The sequence below is a fragment of the Balaenoptera physalus genome (assembly GCF_965194825.1).
Source record: "Balaenoptera physalus genome assembly, chromosome: 8".
NCBI classification, from domain to species: domain Eukaryota; kingdom Metazoa; phylum Chordata; class Mammalia; order Artiodactyla; family Balaenopteridae; genus Balaenoptera; species Balaenoptera physalus.
In genome coordinates, this window is record NC_138887.1 from 63,377,979 (window position 1) to 63,403,553 (window position 25,575).

Consider the following 25,575-nt stretch of genomic DNA (forward strand, 5'->3'; position numbering starts at 1 on the left):
AGTAAAATCAATATTATGCATATATATATAATCCTTTTATTAAATTCTATGCAAAAACTTACTTCAAATTCTTAAGTCTGTGTGGTATATAGACATACACACACCCCTACACACACACAGATCTGTTTTAGAACCATAACTACTAGCATATTAATATTATCATGCTATTACCATTAGTTTAAATCTATAAATTCCAATAACTTTAAAATCACTTAAATAAAAGGACGTACCTCTATGTTCCAGTAATATAGTATAAAGTCAATAATATATGCAATGTTGATCAAACTATGATTTTTAAAAACATCTTAATTTACTTTATAACATAAACACTGTTAAAACACATCTGACACCAATAAAAGTTAAGTATTTCTAAACAAAAAATACCATAAAAGCTTCCAAATACTTCAGAAATGAAAAAAAAAAAAAATTTTATGTTCCAAGGATATACTGTTTCAAATCCTCACCTTCACCCCTTTTTCAACCATTAGTTAAGGACCAGAGTATGGCTAAAATTTTTTAAGTGGTAAAGCTTAATGTAGAAAAAAACACATGTGTGACATATCACCATTCAATAAACCATCACCATCCAATAAACCATCACAAAAACACTACACTGAGTAACATGCAGAATAAACAGGACAACTAAGAGGTTCCCAGATGACTCCCTCATACTTGGTAGATGATCCCCCACACATACAACCCATCTATTGGACAGAGAGGTAATTCATTCCTTTTCTCCCACAAACTAAAATACAAAGTTCAAATCAGGATGTTCAAAAGCAACAAAATGAGGTCCTCAAATTAGGTAAGAGAGACGTACAATTATAAAAACTGCAAAATACCCATCCAACCCTAATTATATTAAGTTAAGGAAACTCTAAATATAGATGACATGCAACGTAATCATACATTTTTTAATCTGATGATCCACTTCAAAGTCATAAGATATCCCACATGAGTTACACATGGACAGTTACATGAAATTTGAAGCATTTCCTCCTCTCTAAAATGAATACAACAAAATAAAACAAAAAAGCAAATATTATGATAAAGACTATCATACAAATCTAAAGACTTAAACATAATCAGGAAGGGTAAAAGTATGTTCTTTTGCAGAAGTAGCTTAGGAACAATTGAGTACAGAAAAAGAAAAGAACAGAACAGTTCCAGCACTACACTACTACCTTCATTCTCTTTAACTCCTAAAGGTTAGTTGTCTATCTTTGACCACTATCTATCTAGCTTCCCCTGTTACACCCAGCCTGGGCACTTTAATTCACACCTTTGGACCATCAATTACAAATAATGAATTCCAAATCTCTATCTCCAGCCACAATCTGTCTCCTGAGTATCAGAGTAAATATATCTCAGAACATCTCCACCTGACTGTCCCACCAGAATTTTTAACACAAAAATGTACCATACTAAACTCATCCCCCACCTGCTCCTCCTATATACTTATTCTGGTTATTGGTATCGTATTCCAAAACTTGAGAGTTATCCATTCTATGGCCTCCCCTCTAATTAATCCTGTATCAGTCACCAAGTCAAATCCCATTCTACCTTAAAAAGGGTAACACAAAAACCCATACTCTCCATCCTCAGCACCTCTGTCTTGGTTCAGGCACATACATATTTGGGATTACTACATCTCTCCTAACAGTTCTCCCTACCTTCAATCTGTCTCATTCTTCAATCATTCCTTTCTATAGTTGTTAAAGTGATCTTTCTAGAATATAATTTGAATCATTTTCACCACTGCTTAAAATCTTTCAATGATTCAAAATAAAGACCTAAAATCCTTAGCAGAATATCCTGTCTCTTGTCACCTCTTTAGCTTTCTCTCTTCCTTATCTCCCATGTAATACACTAAATTCTAAACACATCACTGCAGATCCTGGAAAAAGTCATACTGTTTCTTACCTCAATACCTCTGAATAGGTTATTCCCTCTTTCTAGAGAGTCTTTTTCTTGACAAGGTAACTCTGACCTGCTCAAACCTCAGCTCAGACATTACATGTGGCCTCATCTTCCTCCATTCCCTCCTTGCCCCTACAGCACTTCAGAGACACCCTTTCATACTATAATCGTCTATTATACTCTAAACTTGGACACCATAAAAGTAAAATACACATATTATTCATTGTTGTGTCCTACAATGCCTAGCACTTTGCCTGGCAATAAGTGATCAATAACTATTTAAAGAGTGTTTAAGCATTTTGCTTTTTCCAGAAACTTCCACTATAAACCTCCCCCAAGAGACACAGAGCAAAGCAGCTACTTAAGGAAAACAATGGAAACCAGGCAAGACAGCAACAGACATAAATAAATGGGGCAAAAAAATGAAAAATTAAACACACGGAGTCTTTTCAAAGTGGCTCCTAAGGAGCTGTTTTTTGTCTCACATTCTAACACAAACGTCTTTTACTTGCTATTTAATTTTCAACATTTATTCTAATTTCCCAGAAAACAGTGGTAAGAAGTTCTTCTCTCCACAACTGGGTCGGCACAGAAAGAAAAATGGAAAGCATTACCTAAAACAGCTATTCTTCAAAACTGAGCATAGTCAGAACTTTGAAAGTGCCATAATAAGTAAGACCCCCTGATCTACCCAGCCCCAATTCCACTTTTAACAGTTGTCCCCTAAAAGGCTTGGGAATAAGATTACAAGGGGTATTTTACTAACCAGTTATCAAACATCTCTCCCTGAACTTAACATTTTTTCTCTATGGTAAGGAATTACATAAATTCACTATTTACTCTGTAAATATGCATTTACATTTTTATCCTTAAGATAAAATGAAATACTTTCCTCTTACCTTCCCCCAAAGGTCCTTGAACAGAAATTTCCCAAGATGAATTTGCTCTAATATTTGCCACAGTTTTCTGTGATCACAGATGAAGGGAATAGAGAACTCTCCTCCCAATACTGAGTCCTCTCATATTGCTGAACCTTCCCCTTTCTCTTCTCCAGTGGTATCCATACCCAACTTTGCCTTTTAAAGTAAAGCAAATTCAAGTTCATAAGTAATTTTAGAAGTGTGTGAAAGAATCCCAGAGACCAAATGCCACATAGCACTAGGAGAGTTTTTTGTGGGTTTTTTTTTTTTTTTAAGCTGAATTCCTGACACCAAGTCTTCTCAGTTGATCAACACATTTTTTTTTTAAACGAGTTTTTTTTAAATGTCTCTTTCCTCTAGCCTATTATCAATTTATTCTGGGTTCCTACTCTTTCCCTAAAAAGCTTCCCAGTTCTTAGGACCTCCCAAAGTGCCCTTATTTCTTCCCAACATAGAGCTAGACTTCTTCCTGTCCTGCCACAAACTGACTTGGCTTAAAAGATGTCACTTACATTTACATACACTAATTTAGAGGTGCATATTGTAAATACTGTTATGATTTTACAGATAAGAAAATAAGACTAGGAAAAGTGATCTGACACTTATTTATTAAAATAAATGCCGGTACCTGAATTTGAATCCAGTTCTTCTGGCTTCAAGACTAAGTTACCATATTAAAAGAAAGCAGTCTGCAGCAGTCTGCATTTTAAAAGATTCAACTTCCCTGGCTCTAGGCAGCCTCACTACATCTAACACACATGATTTTTAGGCAAGTTCTAAATTTCACCATTGTCCTAAATGTCCCTCTTGCAAGCATCAATGAGTCTACAATAAAAATTCTGCAATTCAGTGAAAAAGTTCGGTGTTCACCCTAATGTTCACGCTGTGTTCACCCTTTATGATTTTTTTTAAAAAACAGACTTAAATAATCTCTGTAGCCATCAACTTTTTAGACTGAAGAATTGCTTACCTCAGTTCTTAAACCAACACTGCTTCATGCTTTCAAATACCTGTCGCTCTAATTGCCAATTTCATTCATTTCTTGATATTTGCAAATAACTAGGGGCAGTGCTGCATGGCTCCCAACCCCACGAAATACTCTAAATTAAATACTCTGAATATCATTTGACTTCACTCAAAAAAGGGAGGGAAAGTCAAAGGGTTAATCCCTAATGCATGTGTCTGCTGAAGATTTAGTGCAATGATGCAGAGCAATTCAACAGAATAACGTGACTTGAGACTACGAAGAAACGACTTTCACCTGACTTACCTCTGACCAGCATTTTTGCCCACCGCTTGTAATTACCCCCAGTCTTATCCAATTTCTGTATCAGTCAACTGAGAATATTATTAAGACCCAACAAAGAGCACTAGGATTTTAAAAACAGTAATTACAGAAACAAGCCTCTAAAACTCTGAAAACTAGTAACGAGAAAACCATTAATTATCAATAGGCGCTCGCTACGTGCAAGGCATTGGAGGATACAAAAAAGCTGCCAAACGGTAAGCTCTTTAAGCACTTGACGGTGACATTCAATTTTGTAACCTCCATCCTCACCCCTCCAGCGCTTGGCAAAACTTGAACTGAATTGGACACGCTGTTGTAACGGGATGTGCTCCAGCGAGGAACCCGTGGGATAAACAGACCAGCTTGGGACTTAACTTTGGGAAGAAGTGTTTGAACGGCTTTGCGCTGTTTAATTCAAACGGAACAGGCTGCCGCTGTGTTCGAGCTCGTGCGGCCCGGGGAAACCAGCCGGGTCAGGCGGTCTCTCCCAGAGACAAACCGGGACACCGCTGAGGGACCTCAAAGGTCTGGGGCGAAGAAAAGGGGGCAGTTACTTGCCTCCCATTCCTGCAAGAATCGCTCGGCCTCGTCAGAACCAACGGTCTTATGTCTCCTAAATTCGTCCTTCACGTACTGGTCACCAAGGGCTTTGAGGTCTGGGGGCAGAACCCGGTGCAGCAGCAAAATGCGCCGATACAAGGCCCGGACACGCGAGACGTGCCGAACAGACATACCTCCGCGCGTGGACCACAGGCCGCGCCTGCGCAGAGAGACCGCGCGCGCCTGTCCTCCTTACAAGCCGAGTATAAGTAACCCAAACACAAGCGGAAGAGGGAGCGCGGCTTTCATCCGGTTTGGTCCAGCCTAATATCAGGACCTTCCGGAAACGCGAGCGGCAGCGGCGGGCAGAAATGGGCCGGTCCTTCTCTGAAAGGGGCGTAGCTTTAGTGGAGCGCCAGCGCAGCGACCACTTAGGGGCTGCGTCTGGGGCGGAGGGGTCGTCACGCTTGCACGTCAAGCAGCCCACGCTTGTCACCCCTCAGTTACACCTCATCATCTTTACCATTCATCTTACCTCTTTCCCTCCTGATAAAGGCTTAAGAAAGGCTTCGTCAAAATCGGGCTCCTCCAGGAAGCCTTCCACGGTTGGCTAAAGACACTTCAGATGTCTTTGCAGTCTTCCTGCGTTCTGCGAGAGGGATCGGAATGGGATTAATCTCTCCATTCACGAGCCCACACACCCACGTACCTTGCACAGGGCTGTGCTCCTAATTTGTACCCTGAAGGCGTGGCCTGTTTCATGTAACTCAAGTGAGACCTGAGCCAGCAGGTTTCAATCCTTAGCTCAAGTCAAGTTGGCTTTAGAAGAATAATTAGAGAACATTTTAAATGTATTGTGTCCAAGGCCACGATCCAGGAGATTCTGATTAAATAGTCTGAGATGAAAACGTAGAATCAGAACGTTCACAAATCTTCATCTTTTACAACGGCGATACTGAGAGTGTGACCAATCAAAGCTGGCAGCAGTTTGGCCTCGTTCTTTCTGTCCCATCACACCTTTGGACCTTCAACAAATCCTGATGGCTCCACCAACAAAATGTATGCAAAATTCGATCATTTCTCACTACTCCCTATTCCACAATCGTCTCTCTTTACCGGATGCTGTAGTCACTTTTTGTGTTTCTGCTTCTGCCATGATCAACTTTGATCGTGATCCACCTAAACTGTAACAGCCTCTGCTACTGGTAGTGTCTGGATGCCTTATAAATCCTTGCTGGTTCCCATCACTCTGACCATACCTTTTTACATAGCTTTTTATTAAATTATTAATAGGTTTAAAAAAAAAAAAAAAACCATGTCACTACTCTGCTCACCAAAATCCTCCAGTGGCTTCTCATTAGAGTAAAACGCAAAGACTCTCCACTTCTTAGCTCTCTAAATTTTCTCCTACTGCTCTCTCCCTAGTTGGCCGATTCCAGCCACACTGGTCTTCAAAGCCCCTAATTCATCTTTGAACAGGCCAGGCACTCTCCCAACTGAGGGCCTTGGTATTTGCTCTTCCATCTGCTTGGAATGTTCTGCTTCAGGTATCTTCTTGGCTAACACCTTTATTTCGCTCAGCTCATTACTTCAGGTCTCTTTCTGATTAAGATCCTCCCTGGCAAGCATATTTGATATTGCTACAACATCATGCTAAGAACTCCCTAAGCCCCCTCTCTGCTTTATTTTTCTCCATAACACGTCCATATTTTACTTGTTTGCTTATTGCCTGCCCCCTGCCTTGCCCCCACTAGATTACAAATTCCAGGAGGGCAGGGATTTTGTGATTTTAAGGGTGTCAAGTGATTTATATGACCTGCTGGTGATGAAAGGGCAAGAATGTGGGAAAATTTATGTGATTCCCTCAGAGACCCCAGATTTTTGTTTATGCAAAGACTTTTTGAAAGACAAAAAGACACACACCCCTCTACCAAGGGCAGGGACTTACTCATTTTAGTATTCTTTTCAGGGTCCACCGCAGTGCCTTACAAATAGTAAGCACTCTAATATTTATTACCTTGAATGCACTTTTTTCCTTTTGCTTAAATTTTAGAAAAATATTTGTTTAAAAGAACACAGAACATTTTTTTTAATGGATTTAATTTGGTTTTTTGACAAACCACATTCATGGCAAGGATTGAATGGCAGCATGGTTATTTTACTTCAGGAAATTTTTTCTAACCATACTTCATCTCTTAATATCCCTGTAAATTAAAAATTAATTTCTTGTTCCAGTTTACTTTTTTTCTGGTTTCCTTTGGGGTTAAAGTACATGTATAATAAATGCTTCTTTTAGAGCCAAAGCTCTTATAAAAATGTGGGGAAAAATTCTGCCAGTAAATTAACAAAACATAACAATAAAAGAATTAATTCAGCATAAAGGGAGCAGAAAAGGTCCATAAAGCTTTGGGTAATCAATGCTCAAAAATGACAAATGATGGGTAAGAGAAAAGCCAAGACATAATGGTGTGGTTAGGCCTTGAGGAGAGGAATCAAGAATAACAGTGAGAAGAATGGTAGATGACCTTTATTTTTTTACAGTGGGCTGGACAATGAGTTATGTTTTGAGGACAAAATTTTCTGTTTCTTTGACCTTCCAATTTAGGCTTTCCTCTTGTGGTCAAAATAGCCATGAACTGAAAATAAGATCTGAGTTCTATTCCTGGCCACTAATCCAGATCAGTACACTTCATGCAGGCCTTTCCTTTATCCTTCCTCCATGTAATTCGTTTTCCTGTGTGTTATTCAGTCACTCAACCAATCTGCGCCTCGATTTTCTCACGTGTCAAATAAATTGGGTTAGGTAATTCTCAGTACCTTTCAACTCTGCTAGTCTAATCATGATTTCTCCCCAATCCCCTCCAAAATTTTTTGTAAAAGGAGAAGCAGATATGTACCCACTCTGAAATAATTGCTTTGAAAAGATTTTTGTTTAAGAAGGGGAAACTCCTCAAAACTTGAAGCAAAGAGGTCTCCATGTTTTCCTTTATGGAAGTGCAATTGACAAAGAAAAAATCAGGAGGGAAAATTGCTTTTGGAAATGCGTTTTACTCTAGTCATATTGAGTTTGCAGGGACAGCCTATGTTAAATGATGCATTGAACAAGTTGCCTAATAGTAAAAGTGCCGTTGGTCTAAGTCAGTGGTTTTCAACTTTGGCTGAATATTACAATCACCTGGGAAACTGGTTTAAAAAAACTGATAAGGCCCACTCCAAACCACTTGAATCAGCATCTTTGCGAGTGGGGGGAGGCATGGCTATTGCTTAGAAACCCCTCCAAGTGATTCTAATGTGCAGCCAGGATTGATAACCAATGGTCTAAGTTTCCAACTTGGAAACACCTGGGTTCCAGGAATAGTACCCAAGTTATTGCCACTGTTAAAAACTGATTACTAAATATCCAGTCCTTCAATATTAAAGTGTTCCTGCAACAATGGGGATAAAGATTTTGATATAGCTAAAAATATTTTAAACATAAAAGTAAAATGGGAGGGATAAATTGGGAGATTGGGATTGAAATATACATACTACTATACATAAAATAAGTCACTAATAAGGACCTACTATATAGCACAGGGAACTCTACTCAGTACTCTGTAATGACCTGTATGGGAAAAGAACCTAAAAAAGAGTGGATATATGTATATGTATAACTGATTCACTTTGCTGTACACCTGAAACTAACACAGCATTGTAAATTAACTACACTGCAATAAAAATTTTAAAAAGCATAATCAAAAAGAAAGAAAAACAAAGTAAAACATCTCTGAGAAAGAGAATGTAAGAGTGAAGAATAAATTATATAACTCCGGGCTATATGCACATTTATCAACAGGAGGTGATTAATAACTTAAGGGCTATCTGAAGCGCTCACTCCAGAATCATCCCACTTCCCACATGCCACATCCACAGCACCACCATGTCTCCCAGATGACATGGTTTAAGCTTTCCAAATAAGTAATGAACATTCAGAACACAGCTTACTTATGCAAAGTTGGCACTCAATAAAAATCCACAAAATCTCTATCATTTGTACTCTCCTCCAACCCAAGCCTTCCACTAGAGCTCTTGATTGTATCCCAACCCTTCTGAGAGGTAGCTTCATAATTATCCCCTCATTCTTTCTCTCACTGGCATCTTCAATTATTCTCTTCATAAGACTAGTCCGTTCAGCTCATAAACATTCACAAGAACACTTCACATTAAAAAAAAAAATCCCTCCATCTATTCTACCTCCCCCTCAAACTACCATCCTATCACCCTGCTTCCTTCATTGGCAAACTTGAAACAAATATTTCTCCATTTCCATTCTCATTCCCTGCTTAATCCCTTTTAATCTATTATTGTCCCCACTACTCCTCTAAAATCACTTTCTTCAAATTCCCTAGTTACTTGCTTCTGTTCACACAGCTACTCTCCCCTGACCTTCTAGAAATCTTTCCATCTTTCGGCTTCCATATGTTTGTACTGTCCAGGTGGTCCACCTCTAGGGCCCCATTGTCTCTGTGTCCTTAGCTAGCCGCAGTTCTTCCTGCCTCCAAATGAGAATGCATCAGTCCAAACATCAGCGTCAGTGCCCTTGTCCTGGCCAGCTGTCCTCAGCAATTGGTGATGCTCTGCTGCCCCCACCTGGCCAACCCCATTCTAACCATTTTGGAGGCCCTCGCTGGACCCTTACCTGGAAAGGGTAAGGACATCTTAACCAACTCTCACACCCACCCCGACCTCTCTACAGTTTCAACCTTCCTGGCTAAGCACTGGATAAATTCAAATGGGATATCCTGTCATTCCTTCAGAGTCTATGTCCCAAATTAAACTCATCATTTTTCTCCAAAGACCTTTCTCTCGCCACCGTTCTTAAATTTACCTAGGCTCAAGACTTAGGGTTCTGTAACATCTTTCACCTTCTTCATGTATCTTGTTATTGAGGAACCTTTGTTGAGACCTCTTTTGGAAATCAGTCACTTTTTCCCACGTCATTAACCCACCTGCCTTGACTCCATATCCCTCGTTTAAATGACTACAACAGTCTTCTGATTGGATTCCCTTTCTTCAAAATTCGAAAGATATTCCATTGTTTTCAGGGTGAAGTATGTGCTCCCAGAATATAAAATTGTATTAAAAAAATCACATTGTAAAAAGGAAAAAAAAAAAATCACAGTGCAACCAAAGGCAAGACTTGAAGCTGAGCTATTATTGATCTACTTTTTCATTATATTATACATGTATAAAATTATATTTTCATTATAATATACAACTATACATTATACAATTTTCTTAAAATTGAAGGAAAAATTCTAAATGATAACTTCAGACAGAGATTTCAATTTTATAATGCCATTATACCTTTAACCTGCAGAAAGCAGAAGTAAGTAAATAGATAAACAAATGCAAAAAGTAATTGTCTTACAAGAGAAGGTATTCCTCTCCCCACTCCCCAAATTAGAATAAGTTCACAGTATGTGTTCTTCATGCTCACAAATTTAAAGTGACTAAATTATATTCTTATACCGTTAGGTTCCAGCTTTACCATTTCTTAACTATGTGATCTTGGAATAGTTGTTTAAGCTTTCTGGGTCACAAGTTTCCTTTCTTAAAATGAGAATAATATTATGTACCTAAAAAGCTTCCTGTGTGTTTTAATGATTTGGTATGTAAAAGGGATTTAGACTAGTTTGTCTGCAGCATATAGAAACTGCACATAGTGTTAGCAATGATGATGATGACATAAAATGATGGCCAGGGGACTTCCCTGGTGGTCCAGTGGTAAAGAATCCGCCTTACAATACAGTGAACTAAGATCCCACATGCCACGGGGCAACTAAGCCCACGCACCACAACTACTGAGCTCACAAGCCTCAACTAGAGCCTACGTGCTGCAAACTACAGAGCCCATGCGCTCTGGAACCCGCCCGCCACAACTACAGAGCCCACATGCCCTGGAGCCTGCGCACCACAACTAGAGAGAAAACCCGCACACCACAACTAAAGAGAAGCCCACGCACCACAACGAAGAGCCTGCATGCCACAACTGAGACCCGACGCAGCCAAAAATAAATAAATAATAAATAAATCTTTTTTAAAAATTTAAAAAAATAAAATGATAGCCAGTAAAAACTGTGAATCTTAGTTTAAGGTTTTTTAAAACTGTTTCCTGCTTCAGAATACAACAACCTTAGAGGTATGAAACTTTAACTGAAATGATATAATGCAATTACACTGTGACACCTAAAATTTTAAACCAACATTTGTGCCTGAGCCCCTACTATACACATGCACGATGGCTTTCCTTTGAGCAACAAGAACAGCTGCTCTTGAGGTGAGAATCTCCTGTAAATCTGGACTGTGTTTATTGATTCAAGATAAATCCCGCAGTATCTAACAGGCCCTCAGCATCAACAATGGGAACGGAACTTTTCAGTCTCGGGCTTGTGTTGTGAAATCACTTGAATTGCTATTACTCATGATGGCTGGGAATGACTAACAAATTAAAGGAAAATTAGTGTTTAGTCTCTGTCTACGATACTGTAGCCATGAGGATGAGGAAGGAGGATCTTTTATCTACAGAATAAAGAGTGGGGGCTGGATAATTCTTGAAACTACATAATTCTGAACCAATAACTTCTTAAAAATTAATTTCAAGATTGCATTAAGAGTGTTTAAACAGGGGCTTCCCTGGTGGCGCAGTGGTTGAGAATCTGCCTGCCAATGCAGGGGACACAGGTTCGAGCCCTGGTCTAGGGAAGATCCCACATGCCGCGGAGCAACTGGGCCTGTGAGCCACAACTACTGAGCCTGCGCGCCTGGAGCCTGTGCTCCGCAACAAGAGAGGCCATGATAGTGAGAGGCCCGCGCACCGCGATGAAGAGTGGCCCCCGCTTGCCGCAACTAGAGAAAGCCCTCGCACAGAAACGAAGACCCAACACAGCCAAAAATAAATAAATAAATAAAAGAGTGTTTAAACAAAGAAGGATTTGTTCTTCCTTCATTAGACAAGACTTTGGCAACAAAAGATTACAGTATTTCTTTAAAAATATAACAGCAAATATCATATATATCTTAAATTCAGCTCAAGTTTTAGAACAAATCATAAATTTATTTTAATTACTTTGTTTAATCGAACCCCAAATGGTCTTTCAGATAGTACAATAATGTTCTTAAGCAGATGAGATTTTAAAATTGTTACATTCTTTCTCAAGAATGTGACAACACATGCAGCCAGTGATGAAATATGCATTTCAGTTAGATCAAATAGGGTCTATATTAACAAAAAATTTAAAAAGAAGAACATAACTCTAGTGTTCCTTTATGGATATATGATGTGATTATAGCCTTTTTCAAAATCTGTGGCAGAATAAACATTCTATAGAGAAGCTACTTTGCCACATATAGGTATATAATATTAAAGAATATTTTTTGTTCACAAGTACCCAATTTAAATGTATTCATAAATGAATAGTAAATCAATTTTTAATGTACTAATTATAGTCCAGAACCATTATAAATTAAATTCAGACATAATTAAAGGGGAGACTTAAAACCCTGTGCAGTGATTCTTCATTTTTATTCTATGTAGCAGACTTCTAATGAGTCCATAAAAAGGCCATTCAAGATGCCTAAGGAAGAATCTAACCTGAGCATACAGAACGTTTTCCACAGTCTTCCTGCTGGAGAACCTACATAATGTCTCACGGAGATGAGTCTGAGGGAAGTGGTGCTTCTCCAACTGTAATGTACTCACTAATCATCTGGGTATCTTATTAACATGCAGATTCCAGTTCAGTTGGCCTGGGGATGGCTCTGAGAGTCTGTAGCTCCAACAAGCTCCCAGGTGATGCTAATGCTGCTGGACCACTCGCTTGAAGAAGTGAGGTCCTAAAACATAATACATATCAGAAGCAAACAGAGAATGACATTTTAGTTCCCCAAACGTCACCTTCTTGTTTAGATATATATCGAATGTGGATATTTTGGCTGACATGTAAACATTGAAAATTTCTCCAAATTGAAGTCCTATTTAAAATATTTGCATTGCCCTCAAAAAGAAGTGGTATGAGAAGCAAAGAGAAAGGAGAGTTATTCTTTGTTAAATAAATATATCATCTGAAAGGATAACATAAATCATTGAGAGCAGAGAAGAGCAAAACTAAGGCTCAAATATGATAACCTTGAGTTAAAGAACCAAGACAGGAGAGAAAGGAGACTACAAAGGGAAGATGAATCAGTCCAGCCTCAGACGTATGGCCTTCAGGGGTGGGGCTCGCCCAGCCTCAGTGGATAACCTTGGTATGGGGTATGGGGGAGATTAAGTCTTAAGTACTTAAGGCTCAAAGTATTCACGAAGACCTACAGTTGCCTAATCAAATTGCTTTTATGCCTTTGGATCAGCGTTACATTACCCCACAGGGAACTTAAACACAACATAAACATGTATTTAAATGAACTTAAAAGAAAGCTTGTTGTCCCGTCTCCCGTTTTAATTAGATATGTCTTATATAAATGCAGACTCTGTGGTGTCCCTGGCAAGGCTACAGCACTAAGTAAATCCACTATAGCATTATTTTGTTTGCTTTTTTCCCCTTAATTAAGTTTTTAAAGTTTCCTTAGCTCTCTGTGTGGCTGCTTCAGCTTAGGCAGCCGGGTTTGTGGTGAAGGGTTGAGAGAGCACATACCAGCCACCTCATACCCCTCCTGGGCGCCTTATCCTACCTCCTGTGCGGCTAGATAGAAAAGCAGGAGGAAGAGGAGGGCAAGACACCCCAACTGCACAAGTAAAGGCCCTCCATGGAAACCCCCTTATATCATACCTAAGAAAAGCCCATTATCTTCCTAGCATATTGACAGAGTGGAGATACTCAAAACCCTTAACATCAAGTACGTGGACAGCCTTCCAAGGCTCATGGAAAACAAGGATACTGTCCAATTTTATAGTGCCAATGTATTAAAATATTTTGCTGGCTCCTGTGCTATCTTCACCATAGATCTCTGGCCTGGAGGCTCCCTCTACAAGCCAATTTCAGAGGCTGTAATCATGTCTTAGCAAAATAACCAACAAGGGGGCAATCAATACACAGGCCTCTAACATCTTTTGTGCAAGCCTTAGTGAGGAAGGCAAGGTCTGACTAATGGTCACACGCTGAACAGCTGCCTAATTAGAAGGCTGAATGGCCTCAAAACGTTGTGAGTTTTTGCCTGCCTTTTTGTTTTGGATTTTGTTTTTAGTTTAATATTAATTCGACTTTAAATGAATGCTGCTAAAATCGAGAGCAAAAAGGAGCACATGTATAAGATGACGTGTGTGTGTTGATACAGCAGGCTCCAAATGTGTGATTAAGCTAATGGTGACTCACATAAAATATAGGTATATATTTACATATCTTTTTTATGTTTTCAGACTACAGCAGAGAAGACAATAAATCCATATAGTATTCTTTAATTTATGCTTCTGTTCTTCAGGTTATATACTTGGTTTAAATAAATTACAATTTATATATGAACAAAGATATACATAGGAAAAAGACTGGAAGAAACAGACCTACATGTTGAAAGTGATTACCTTTGAAAAGTGAAATGAGAGGTGATTCTTTTTATTTTTTATGTGTTTCTTCTCCCCTCCCCCACCCCAAATTTCTGAGCTGTTTAAAACAAAAGCAAACAAACAGAGAAGACTATACTACAAGCAGAAACATAATTAATGATTCTTCTTATTGATACTTGTTTCCACAGCTGTTTTACATAGGTTACTTAATTCAGTCATTCAACGCAATTTATTAAGAATCTCCTATGTCCCAGACACTGTGCTTGGTACCGCAATGCACTAATATACATACATTACATGTGTTTATCAAACAAATATTAGCCAAATCCTCTTCATTGACCTATGGAAGGGTGCTAGAAATGCAGGCTCCAAGTTACACCTGATCCTTACTCTCCACCTTTTCTTAACGTCACTGAGAGTAGACTTACTCTAAGCAAACTTTTTAAAATCACTTTGTTTTGATCTTTAGTGAAAGTAATGTCACTTGATGTTAGCAGCGGAACCGCCTTCAGCCCTGAAGGCACAAGTGCGCAGGCCTCACGTCTGCCTTTTTGTGGCTCTGTGCTAAGAACAGCAATGGCACAGCAGCTCCCATCCCCCCTCGAGGCAGAGGCAGGCTTGGGGAGACGTCTGTGAACCCCTGCTCCTCTCCCTTCTGAAGACACTCCTATTTAGGGAGCCCCGAAGAAAGCTCTGTGAGAGCAGGCTCACCAAACAGAATAAACAAAAACTGATTAAACACTCAAAGACCAAAGTCTGGAAAAGATGCTTAGCTAGTTAAATATAGATCTCTTCAAAACGGAACTTTTGTGTATGCCCCCCAGGTTCCAGAAGAAACCACTGTGATTAACAACTTCCAGCTAACATTTAAATTCCAATGTAGCTAAGTGGTGTGCCTGCACTGTCTAGGTGTAGCGTGTTATTTAAAAACATCTGTTGCCAAGCCCGCCTGTTGCTTTCCACAACAGACAGCATATTAGAAAGCTTTCTTGACTGGGCATTCACGGTCCTTCATACACTGACCCCAGCCCTTGTTCCTCACACTCTGTGTCTGCATGACCTTTCACTCCAGTCAACTGTCATAACTAGCTAGTCTTAGAACATGCCTCTCATTTTCCCTTTTTTGTCTCTTAATCTCAAAAGACTTCCTTTCTTTTCTCTATTTTATCCATTCTCCAAATGACTTCTACTTCTTCAGGAAACTTCTTAAGAGGACTTCAACCTCCAGAAGGGCCTCTATCCTTGGACTCCATTGTGCTTCTCTCTATAGAACTCATTAGGCCATGAGTGGGACTAAGGGGGTAGATGGTTGCAGTTGGGTGAGGCTGTCGATCCCCAGTCTACACACTCTTAGAGCATCTTCTCTCTCCAGCTCCTTACCACTCAGTACTGCTGTTTTGGCTTTCTTGTCTTTGGCCTGCATAAGACAGCCCATCGAACAGCGAGCTTAGATGGATCTTCAATGGGCCATAGGGTTCCTTTGTGTTACAGAGCACACGAAGAGTAACCAAAGAAATGTTAAATCATCATTTTATAACCTCGTGGCTCTTTAACTTTTCAAGATTGAGTCTATGCAAGTAGACTTTATGTTCTTTGGAGACAAGGAGCATCTCATACTCCTTTTATCTCTCAGGTTCCCAAGGCAATGCTCTGCATTATCTTTGGTGCTCAACAGATTAGTGTTTCTTTATGTTTTTATTCAATATTATCAATGACAAAGTGGTCCCCTAGAAATACCACAAAGCAAAATACCCATGACATTTTTCACAGAACTAGAACAAATAACCCTAAAATTTATATGGAACCATAAGAGACCCAGAATTGCCAAAGCAATCCTGAGGAAAAAGAACAAAGCTGGAGTCATAACCCTCCCAGACTTCAGCCAATACTACAAAGCTACAGTAATCAAAACAGTGTGGTACTGGCACAAAAACAGACATAAGGACCAATGGAACAGAATAGAGAGACCAGAAATAAACACACCTATGGACAATTAATCTTTGACAAAGGAGGCAAGAATATACAATGGGGAAAAGACAGTCTCTTCAGCAAGTGGGGTTGAGAAAGTTGGACAGCTGCATGTAAATCAAGGAAGTTAGAACACACCCTCACACCATACACAAAAATAAACTCAAAATGGCTCAAAGACTTAAATATAAGACAAGACACCATAAAACTCCTAGAAGAGAACATAGGCAAAACGTTCTCTGACGTAAATCATAGCAATATTTTCTTAGGTCAGTCTCCCAAGGCAAAAATAAACAAATGTGACTCAATCAAATGTATAAGCTTTTGCACAGCAAAGGAAACCTGAAACAAAATGAAAAGGCAACCTACAGACTGGGAGAAAATATTTGCAAATGATGTGACCAACAAGGGCTTAATTTCCAAAATATACAAACAGCTCCTACAAGTCAATAACCAGAAAAAAACCAAACAACCCAATCAAAAAATGGGCAGAAGATCTAAACAGACATTTCTCCAAAGAAGACATACAGATGGCCAATAGGCACATGAAAAGATGCTCATCATCACTAATTATTAGAGAAATGCAAATCAAAACTACAATGAGGTACTACCTCACACCAGTCAGAATGTCCATCATTAAAACATCTACAAATAATAAATGTTGCAGAGGGTGTGGAGGAAAGGGAGCCCTCTCACACTGTTGGTGGGAATGTAAATTGGTACAGCCACTATGGAGAACAGTATGGAGGTTCCTAAAAAAAACTAAAAATAGAGTTGCCATATGATCCAGCAATCCTACTCCTGGGCATGTATCCAGACAAAACTATAATTCTAAAAGATACATTACCCCAATGTTTATAGCAGCACTATTTACAATAGCCAAGACATGGAAACAACCTAAATGTCCATTGACAGATGAATGGATAAAGAAGATGTGGTACATATATACAACGGAATATTACCCAGCCATTAAAAAGAATAAAATAATGCCATTTGCAGCAACATGGATGGACCTAGAGATTATCATACTAAGTGAAGTAAGTCAGAAAGAGAAAGACAAATACCATATGATATCACTTATATGTAGAATCTAAAATATCTACAAAACAAAAACAGACTCAAAGATATAGAGAACAGATTTGTGGTTGCCAAGGTGGGGGGAAGGGAGGGCAAGGGAAGCATTGGGAGTTTGGGATTAGCAGATGCAAACTATTATACATAGAATGGATAAACAACAAGGTCCTACTGTACAGCACAGGGAACTATATTCAATATCCTGTGATAAACTGTAATGGAAAAGAATATTTAAAAGAATATATATATGTTTAACTGAGTCACTTTGCCGTACAGCAGAAATTAACACAACATTGTATATCAACTATACTTCAATAAAATTTCAAAAAAGAAATACCACAAAGTAAAAAATGTCCCTTGTAAATCTGGAGCTGATCAGCTATCTGGCTCCATTCCCTTTGGACCCTCAGTCAGACCCCTTTTATAATCTGGATATTCTGCAAATATACTCAGACTAGATATGGTTGCAGTGGCTCAGACGAGAGTGAAGAGGGCACAGTATCATCATTGTAATCATACCTTCTACCAGCATTTCTATGTGGACTCTGTAACTCCATGATAATTTTGTGGCAGAGACTATTTATTGTCCCTGATACTATCCTCACGTCTCCCTTTTAGAAATAGAAATCTCACATTTTAACTGAACCCATGGCTGCCAAGCTGGCATCATACTGTCTAGTTCTCCTTGTACCTAGGGAGAGGCATATGACTAAATTCCAGCAAGGATACAATCTCAGCTATAGCTCCCACCCAGTTTGCTGAAACACTTGTGTTGAGGCCCTGAGATGCCATGTCAAGAAGTTCTACCTTTCAGATGCCATGTCAAGAAGTTCTACCTTTCAGCTGCCATGCGGTGAGGAAGCCCCAAATAAACCTACACAGAGAGTCCACAAGGAAAGGCCTCTAGGACTATAGGAAGAGAGAGATGACAGGCCAGCTTCCAGATGTTCTAGTCATCTACTATTCCAGCTCCAACCACTGTCTAACTATAATTAGATGAGAGATTCTGAGACAGAACTACCTAGCTGAGCCCTTCTTGAATTGTTGTCCCACAAAAACCACAAAATATTATAAAATATGCTGTTATTTTAAGCCACCAAGTTTTGGGGTAGTTTGTTACATGGCACAGATAACTAGAACAGTCACCAAAAGTACAGAGCTCACTACCCAGTTTTGCTGGGGCCATGAGGGAAAAGGAGTTTTTCTGGCCAGAGGCCTTGCTGCCTGAGAATTTTAGCATACAGACCACAGGGTTTGGAGGTAAGAGTCTTAATCTTTCCCCTTTGCTCCAACTTGCCTAAAAAGGATGAGTTTAAGCAATTCACCTGAGTTTTTGTATTCCGCAGACTCTTCTACAAAGAGCCTATGTGGCTTTTAGGAAGGCTGTGAGGGTCAACAGGACACAGGAGGAACAATCCTCCCAAGGCAAGTGTTCAGTAACTGTCACCTGTGGCTTGATATCCTCGTGCCCGCTCATCTTCATGAAAATCTATGAAGAAGCGGAAGCTGCATGAAATAGATAACAATCTGATGAGCAGACTTCCTCTAGTGCATCAGTAGAGCCAATGGACTCCAGTTCAATGTCAGTTACCTTCTGACTTGTTAAATTACAGATGAAAGGCACTAGCCCTTCCATGACTTGCAGAGGGGAATGCTGCTTCCCACCCTAAATCTCTCTTCCGTAACTCCACAGGGACAGGCCCCATTGTTTTTCAATGGGAGGAACAGTAGAAAAAGTCTTCTCTAAATGGCTTCTTTTTCTGGGCTTTGCTCTCTGTGAGATCTCAGAGAACACATGTGGTCAGGATCATTTCTTCCAGCACCACAGCTCTTTTTCAAAATTCCTCCTTGGGCAGCCAGCACGTCTCTTATAATCCCCCTGGAAATAGCTTTTCCCTGAGAATAATCGCCCTGGCAATGAGGCAGGGAAGAACACATTACAGTGTCCCAGGAAAGCCCTGTCTAAGGCCATCATTTAATGGCAATCCTAGCATGGTATGGTGACCACTGAAGGAAAATAACGCTTTACTACAGAAATCAGGCTCTGTGGCTTCTCAGCATGGGTGGCCAGCCAACCAGGTGGGCAGCAACTGCAGGGACAGTCCTCAACCTAGGATACTTCTAATGTTCAAAAGGAAAATACTGAAAATTAATTATTTTTACTATTTATTTCAGTATTTATCCTGCCTGCAACCAGACAGAAGCAGAACCAGAAATAGCTGCTACCCTAAAAGCTAAAATTGAGACTATTTTCTGAAAAATATATGTCTATACTTCTACACATATGCAGAATGAATTGTTTAATCATTGTAATTTTTGAGTGAAACTCTTGAGCAAGCTACTAATTAATAGTAAGGTGAGCCAAGCTCAATATTTTTGAAAAAAGAAAGATGGCCACAGGTCATTGATACTGCACTACTTAGGATTCTGGAAATGTAACTAAATACTTATGTTGAAATGGATTTTAATTGCATCAGTATAACTGATAACATCCCATAGAAAGGTATAAATTTAGAAGAACAGGCTGTATTTCATAGGCTATGTTTTGGGTAATATTTTTCTCATCTTTCGATCTGTTCCCACAACCCCATTTTTGCCAGAGCAGGAACACAAAGAAATTCTGTTTCTGGCTTCAATTTTTAAAAAATCTAAAGTGAAGCAAAACTCAATTCTGAAGGCTACTTTGCCTCTCACTTTTAAAAATATTAAAAATACTAATTATTGGACATATGAAAAGATATATGCTTTTGAAAAGATTGATAGATTCAAAGCAATTCTTAAATCAGCCTTTTTCCTACTATTATAATTTTTAAGTGTTTCAGGCTTTTTAATGGAAGCTTTCAGAGCTGTATCCTGAGTCATTTAATTTCTGTTAACAGATCTGTCCTGGCTTCTCATTGGCATTTATTCCTGTGCCACCCACGTAGAACTCCAAATGTGGATCCAGCGACTGCTGAGCTGTGAACACTCTATTTGTGTAATTCTGCCAATGACCACCCTTAAACCTCAGAAGAATCAAAGGAAAGCAAAGATATGCTGAAATGTTAAAACACACACACACACACACACACACACACACACCCCAATTTTGAGGACACAAACAAGAATGTGAGTTCTTCTATACTGCACCCTGTCAAATAGGGCTCCTAAGGGTCAGGACCACCAATGTACAGTTTTTAGCTGTGAAGGGCATGATCTATGGCAAAGCTGTATATGCATCTGTACCAGCCTGCCCAGTGCTCCACACAGAAACCAAGACTAACCACAGCTGAAAGAGGAAACCCTCATTTGGTGCAAAGAATAGGTGAATTGTGAGCCCTGGGTCAAAATACCTTCTTTTACCTTCCTCTGTCCTTAAATAGGATTTGTGTCTGTGTGTGTGTGTGCACGTGTGTGTGTGCGCACGCACGCACATGCTTTGTACCTTAAATCACAATAAAAAGACATCAGACAGTAAAGCTCAGCAACTATGGATTGGGCAAAAGCTAAACAAAAAGAATCTATAGTAGTCATTTGAACCTTAACTACCAACTTTCTTGCCAACATCACTAACACTAAAACCTTTGTTTCATTTTGATTTCAGTTTGTAACTTCAGTTTTATTCAGTGCTCTAAATTAAAGTGAGGGTAACATCAGTTAATTATAAGTTAATTTTGGCATAATCTGGAATAAATTAGAAGATTGCTTAGTTCCCATAAATATATTGTAATCGTAAATAGAGACTTTAGACTCTGAAGGGCGCTTTGAAATTATTTCCTGTCTAAACCTCTCATCTTAGAGATTAAAAAATATATATATGGAGATCCATTGTGATTAAGTGATGTGCCCAAGGTCATACAGGTAATAAAAAGTTGAGTAAGAACTAGATTCCATGTCTCTAGCTTCCCCATCTGCTGTTAGTTTTTTCTATTACACCTCAACTTTTGATTAGTCATAGTAAGAGGTAGCAGTGAGCTGGATTAAACAAAATAGCAAATAAACTCGGTGCCCCCTTTCCTTGTTCCTGGGCTCCTTGAAAATGGGGTTGTTTTGATTTGTTTGTTTAATTATTTTTATATCCTCCATAGTATCTAACACAGTATAGGTTTTCAGCAAAAACGTGTTGAGTTAAATGCACTGAATAATTGGGGGAAATCAACTGAGATATCTTTCGAGGAGCAGCAAATTAAGGTTAACATTAGCATTATAGATGGTGAAGGAAGTCTGCCAGAGAGATGGAGAATGATGGGGGAAGCTGGTCTGGAATTTACATTTTCCATTTCTATACCACAAAGAATACACTTCACGGAGGTAGCAGAGATTTAACAGGAAAATACAAATAGCAGTATTATTTAAATTATGTGAATAAGCCATTCCTTTTTCTCATTATCCTCCTCAAGTTACTAATGAATCATACTTAACATGTATAACTCTCACAGTTTGTTCTTATTTCTCAGATATAACTTAAGTCATCTCCCCATTGTGTATAGTACCACTAGCTCTGAGCTTATGAAGATTCAAAGTAGGTTGCTAATTTAACTTGTAGCAGAAGGGGTGTCATACATTATAAAGAGCATTTGAGCTGGAATTTGGAGACGTGGTTTCTAGTCCTGAACCTGTCAATAATAAGCTGTGTTACTCTAGACCAGTGGTGCAAACCCACTTCTCCCATCTTCCTTCCAGCTTTAAAATCATAGGACTCAATATCCCTTCTTAATGAATCATAAATATTTATCTAAGACTAGGTATGTGTTTATTGCTCTAAATAAGGTAACTACACCTCATTTGGAGAGAGCAAACTTTACCACCACCATACACAGAAGACTCAAGTCATATGTTAGGCAATGACGAGGTGATGATGAGGGGCAAGGGAATTAAAGACGTATAACACAGGGTCTCTGTCCTCCAAGGCATTAACAAGCCAGCTGGGGAGACAGACTTTCACGTAAGAAAATAAATAGATAATGTTCACATTGGCCTTGTCCACGCTACGGGTCTAATTGGTGTCCAGGTAGGGCAATGTTTTTTAAAAAGTACTAAATTAGGTTATATAATCTTAAATGCCATATGCATACAGAGAGACAGAAACGTGACCTAGACTGGAACCACATACCCTGAAACTGGAAGACTGCGGCAAGATTAACTAGCCCAGGTGCCTCCCACAAAAAGACAGGGCCGTGAAACCAGCGCAGTCACACAGGGCCAGGTGCTGGAAGGGTCCCGCAATTGGGGTTTAATGCTCTGTTGTTGCTGTCTTGAAATTCGTAATAATGTTACCTTTGGATCTGGATTTTGTGAGCGAAGTCCAACGAGGCAATGGAGCATGCGCCAGGATCTTAGCGCCTCAGCTCCAGCGTGATCCCGCCTACCTGCATCTTCCCGGGACTGGTTCTCAACGGCCTTCTCCCCACACACGCCCACAACCCCACACACTAGGCAGTCCGACCTCCCCCTTCCCGCCCCAGGACTGCTAACGCCCTCTCCGCTGGCAGGAGCCCGGGCGCAGTGTGGGGACGGAAGGGATGAGTGGTGGCCATTGCTCGCCCTCGGCAGACAGCAGCATCTGCTGGGCAACCGGCCGGAGGCTGCGTCTGGGCGTGGGCGAGCCTCTTCCCTACCCTCATCCAGATCCGGAGCACCTGCAGGCCCTGAGGTTTGAAGATCTCAGGGGGTCATCCATCTTGCTGTGGCCTCAATTTCCCTAGACCCCGCCCCCAGCCGAGGCACCTTGCCTGGGTTGACAGCTGCCAGAAGCAGAAGCTGGTAACTGTCAAGCCCAAGCACACACGACCTTGGGCAGCTGTGAGGGGCTGCACTCACCCCACAAGTACGCCCAGCTCCTGTCTGGGGGCGCCTTCTCTTCCTCCTTCCTCCTGAGTACCGCTGGTATTTGCTCTTCTGGTCCCCGAGAGCCAGGAAATATTTCCACTCCATTTTTATACTGTGCTCTGATATTTATTAAAATTGACATTGCACAATATAAAGATAAATGGGAATACTCATTTAATATCTAATTTTTATTTAATATCTAATTTTTTCTTTACTTAGAATGACATTATATAGCAAATTAAAAAAAAAACACCATGGCAAGGTCAAGAGAGAGAGGATGGCAAAAAGGAAAAAGCTTCTCATATACCTTCTTTTATAAAAATAAATTTATTTATTTATGACTGTGTTGGGTCTTCGTTGCTGAGCATGGGCTTTCTCTAGTTGCGGAGAGCAGGGGCTACTCTTTGTTGCAGCGCACCAGCTTCTCATTGCGGTGCCTTCTCTTATTGCGGAGCACGGGCTTAGGCACACAGCCTTCAGTAGTTGTGGCACATGGGCTTAGTTGCTCCGCAGCATGTGGGATCTTCCTGGACCAGGGCTCGATCCTGTGTCCCCTGCATTGGCAGGCGGATTCTTAACCACTGCGCCACCAGGGAAGTGCCTCATATACCTTTACTTTTCCACCTGCTTTCTAAACAAGGGCTCCACATTTTTCTTTTTATCTTGCAAATTATGTAGTCAGAAAGAGTTTTTATTATGTAGTGTATTATGTATGTATTATGTAGAGATTTTTTTGTTTTTATTATGTATTACAAATTACATAGCCAGAAAGAGTTATTTTCTCACAGAGAGAGGAATTCTGTCCTAAAAATGTTTACTCACTTGTAGTGATGTGTATATACTTTCGAAAGGCTGAAGGATTTCCACCAACCCCTAATTTCCTGATCCTCTTTATTTTATTTTACTTTTATTTATTTATTATTGCCTCTGCCATTTCCTTGAAGACTCCTCAAGCTTCCAGAAAACTTGAGTTTTAACATCTGATGCTTGGAAACAGTTGCTCCACTCCTAGTTGCACACATTTTGTCAACGATTTTGAGGCAAAACTATTCCCTAAGTGCAAACTAAATGGCAGGAAGAGAGACCCTGGAAGAATAAACAGCATCCACTGCACAATATACTGAATGTGGGCAAGCTGAAGCTAAAGGCCTGATAGACTCCACTAGGTACCACTGGCTGAGACAGCACATTAGCACTTGGAATATGGGGGAAAAGATATTTAAAGTGACAATAGTGAGTGTTTAATATATATTATAAAGGAAAGTATCATAGAGACAAATCATATTTATAACAAATCAATTATAATTATAATATAAATGGCATTTAGGGATTATGAGTTTACAATTTTTTATTCTTTCTTCACTTGACTTCAAAATGTCAAATGTATCTGCTATAATTCATTTAATATTTTCTTGTCTTTGGACATTAGTTGTTTCTGGTTTTGTGTCCCAAACTCTTCTGTATTTAGAGTTATTTCTTTAGAATAGGTTTCCAGTTATTGGGACAAAGAATATGATATTGACAAAGAATATTGATAAGTATTTTCAATTGCTTTCAAAAAACATTACAGACAGCCACTATGGAAAAGAGTATATGTTTCAGCAATTCCACTCCTGGGTATTTAACCAAAGAAAATGAAGACACTAATCTGAAAAGATATATGCACCCTATGTTCATTGCAGCATTATTTACAATGGCCAAGATAGGGAAGCAACATAAGGTTTCATCAACAGATGAATGGATAAAGAAGATGCTTTATATATGTGTGTGTGTGCGTATATATATATGTATATATATACGCACACACACAATGGAATATTACTCAACCATAAAAAAGAATGGAATCCTGCCATTTGTGACAACACAGATGGACCTAGAGGGTATTATGTTAAGTGAAATAAGTCATAGAAAGATGTACTGTATGATTTCACTTATATGTGGAATCTAAAAAACAAAACAAATGAACAGACATAACTAAACAGAAACAGAGTCATAGGTACGGAGAACAAACAGATGGTTGTCAGAGGGGAGGGAGCTGGGGAGGGGAACGAAAGAGGTACAAACTTTCAGTTACAAAATAAATTAGTCCTGGGTATGAAAAAAATTACAGAAATTTCTACCCTACAAACTTATGTCTTTTTACAAAAATGAATAGACTATGATGGCAAAGATGGGCAATATTAGCTTTAGGCTTACATCCTACTAGCATAGCAGTGCCAGCAAAAAGAGCCTCTCTTTCCCAAACTGACTGTCACTGCCTGGATAGGATAACACACACACACACACACACACACACACACATACCACTGAACCAGTCACCACGGGTAAGGGATAGAGTGGGACCTTCATCAGTGAGGCCTGGGCCATGTGCCAACCATAATGCCAGGGGATGGAGTCAACCCAGTTGAACTGGGAGCAACAAACATCACAGCCCTGAGCCGGACTAAGGAAAACTACACAGTCCCCAACTTTAGACATCATGGCATATGGCTTAAGTGTATTTCCATGCCTTCAACTGG

At 39.6% G+C, this 25,575-nt stretch overlaps 1 protein-coding gene across 1 annotated transcript in view; it reads right to left on the minus strand.

The window, feature by feature from the left end:
* Nucleotides 1-4,958, minus strand: part of SDHAF3 (succinate dehydrogenase complex assembly factor 3) — an 80,266-nt gene extending 75,308 nt beyond the window's left edge. The window contains exon 1 of the mRNA XM_082472179.1: nucleotides 4,687-4,958. Coding sequence (XP_082328305.1) covers nucleotides 4,687-4,860 — 174 coding nt within the window. The 5' untranslated portion in view covers nucleotides 4,861-4,958. The remainder of the gene's footprint in view (nucleotides 1-4,686) is intronic.
* Between the last annotated feature and the right edge of the window lie 20,617 nt (nucleotides 4,959-25,575).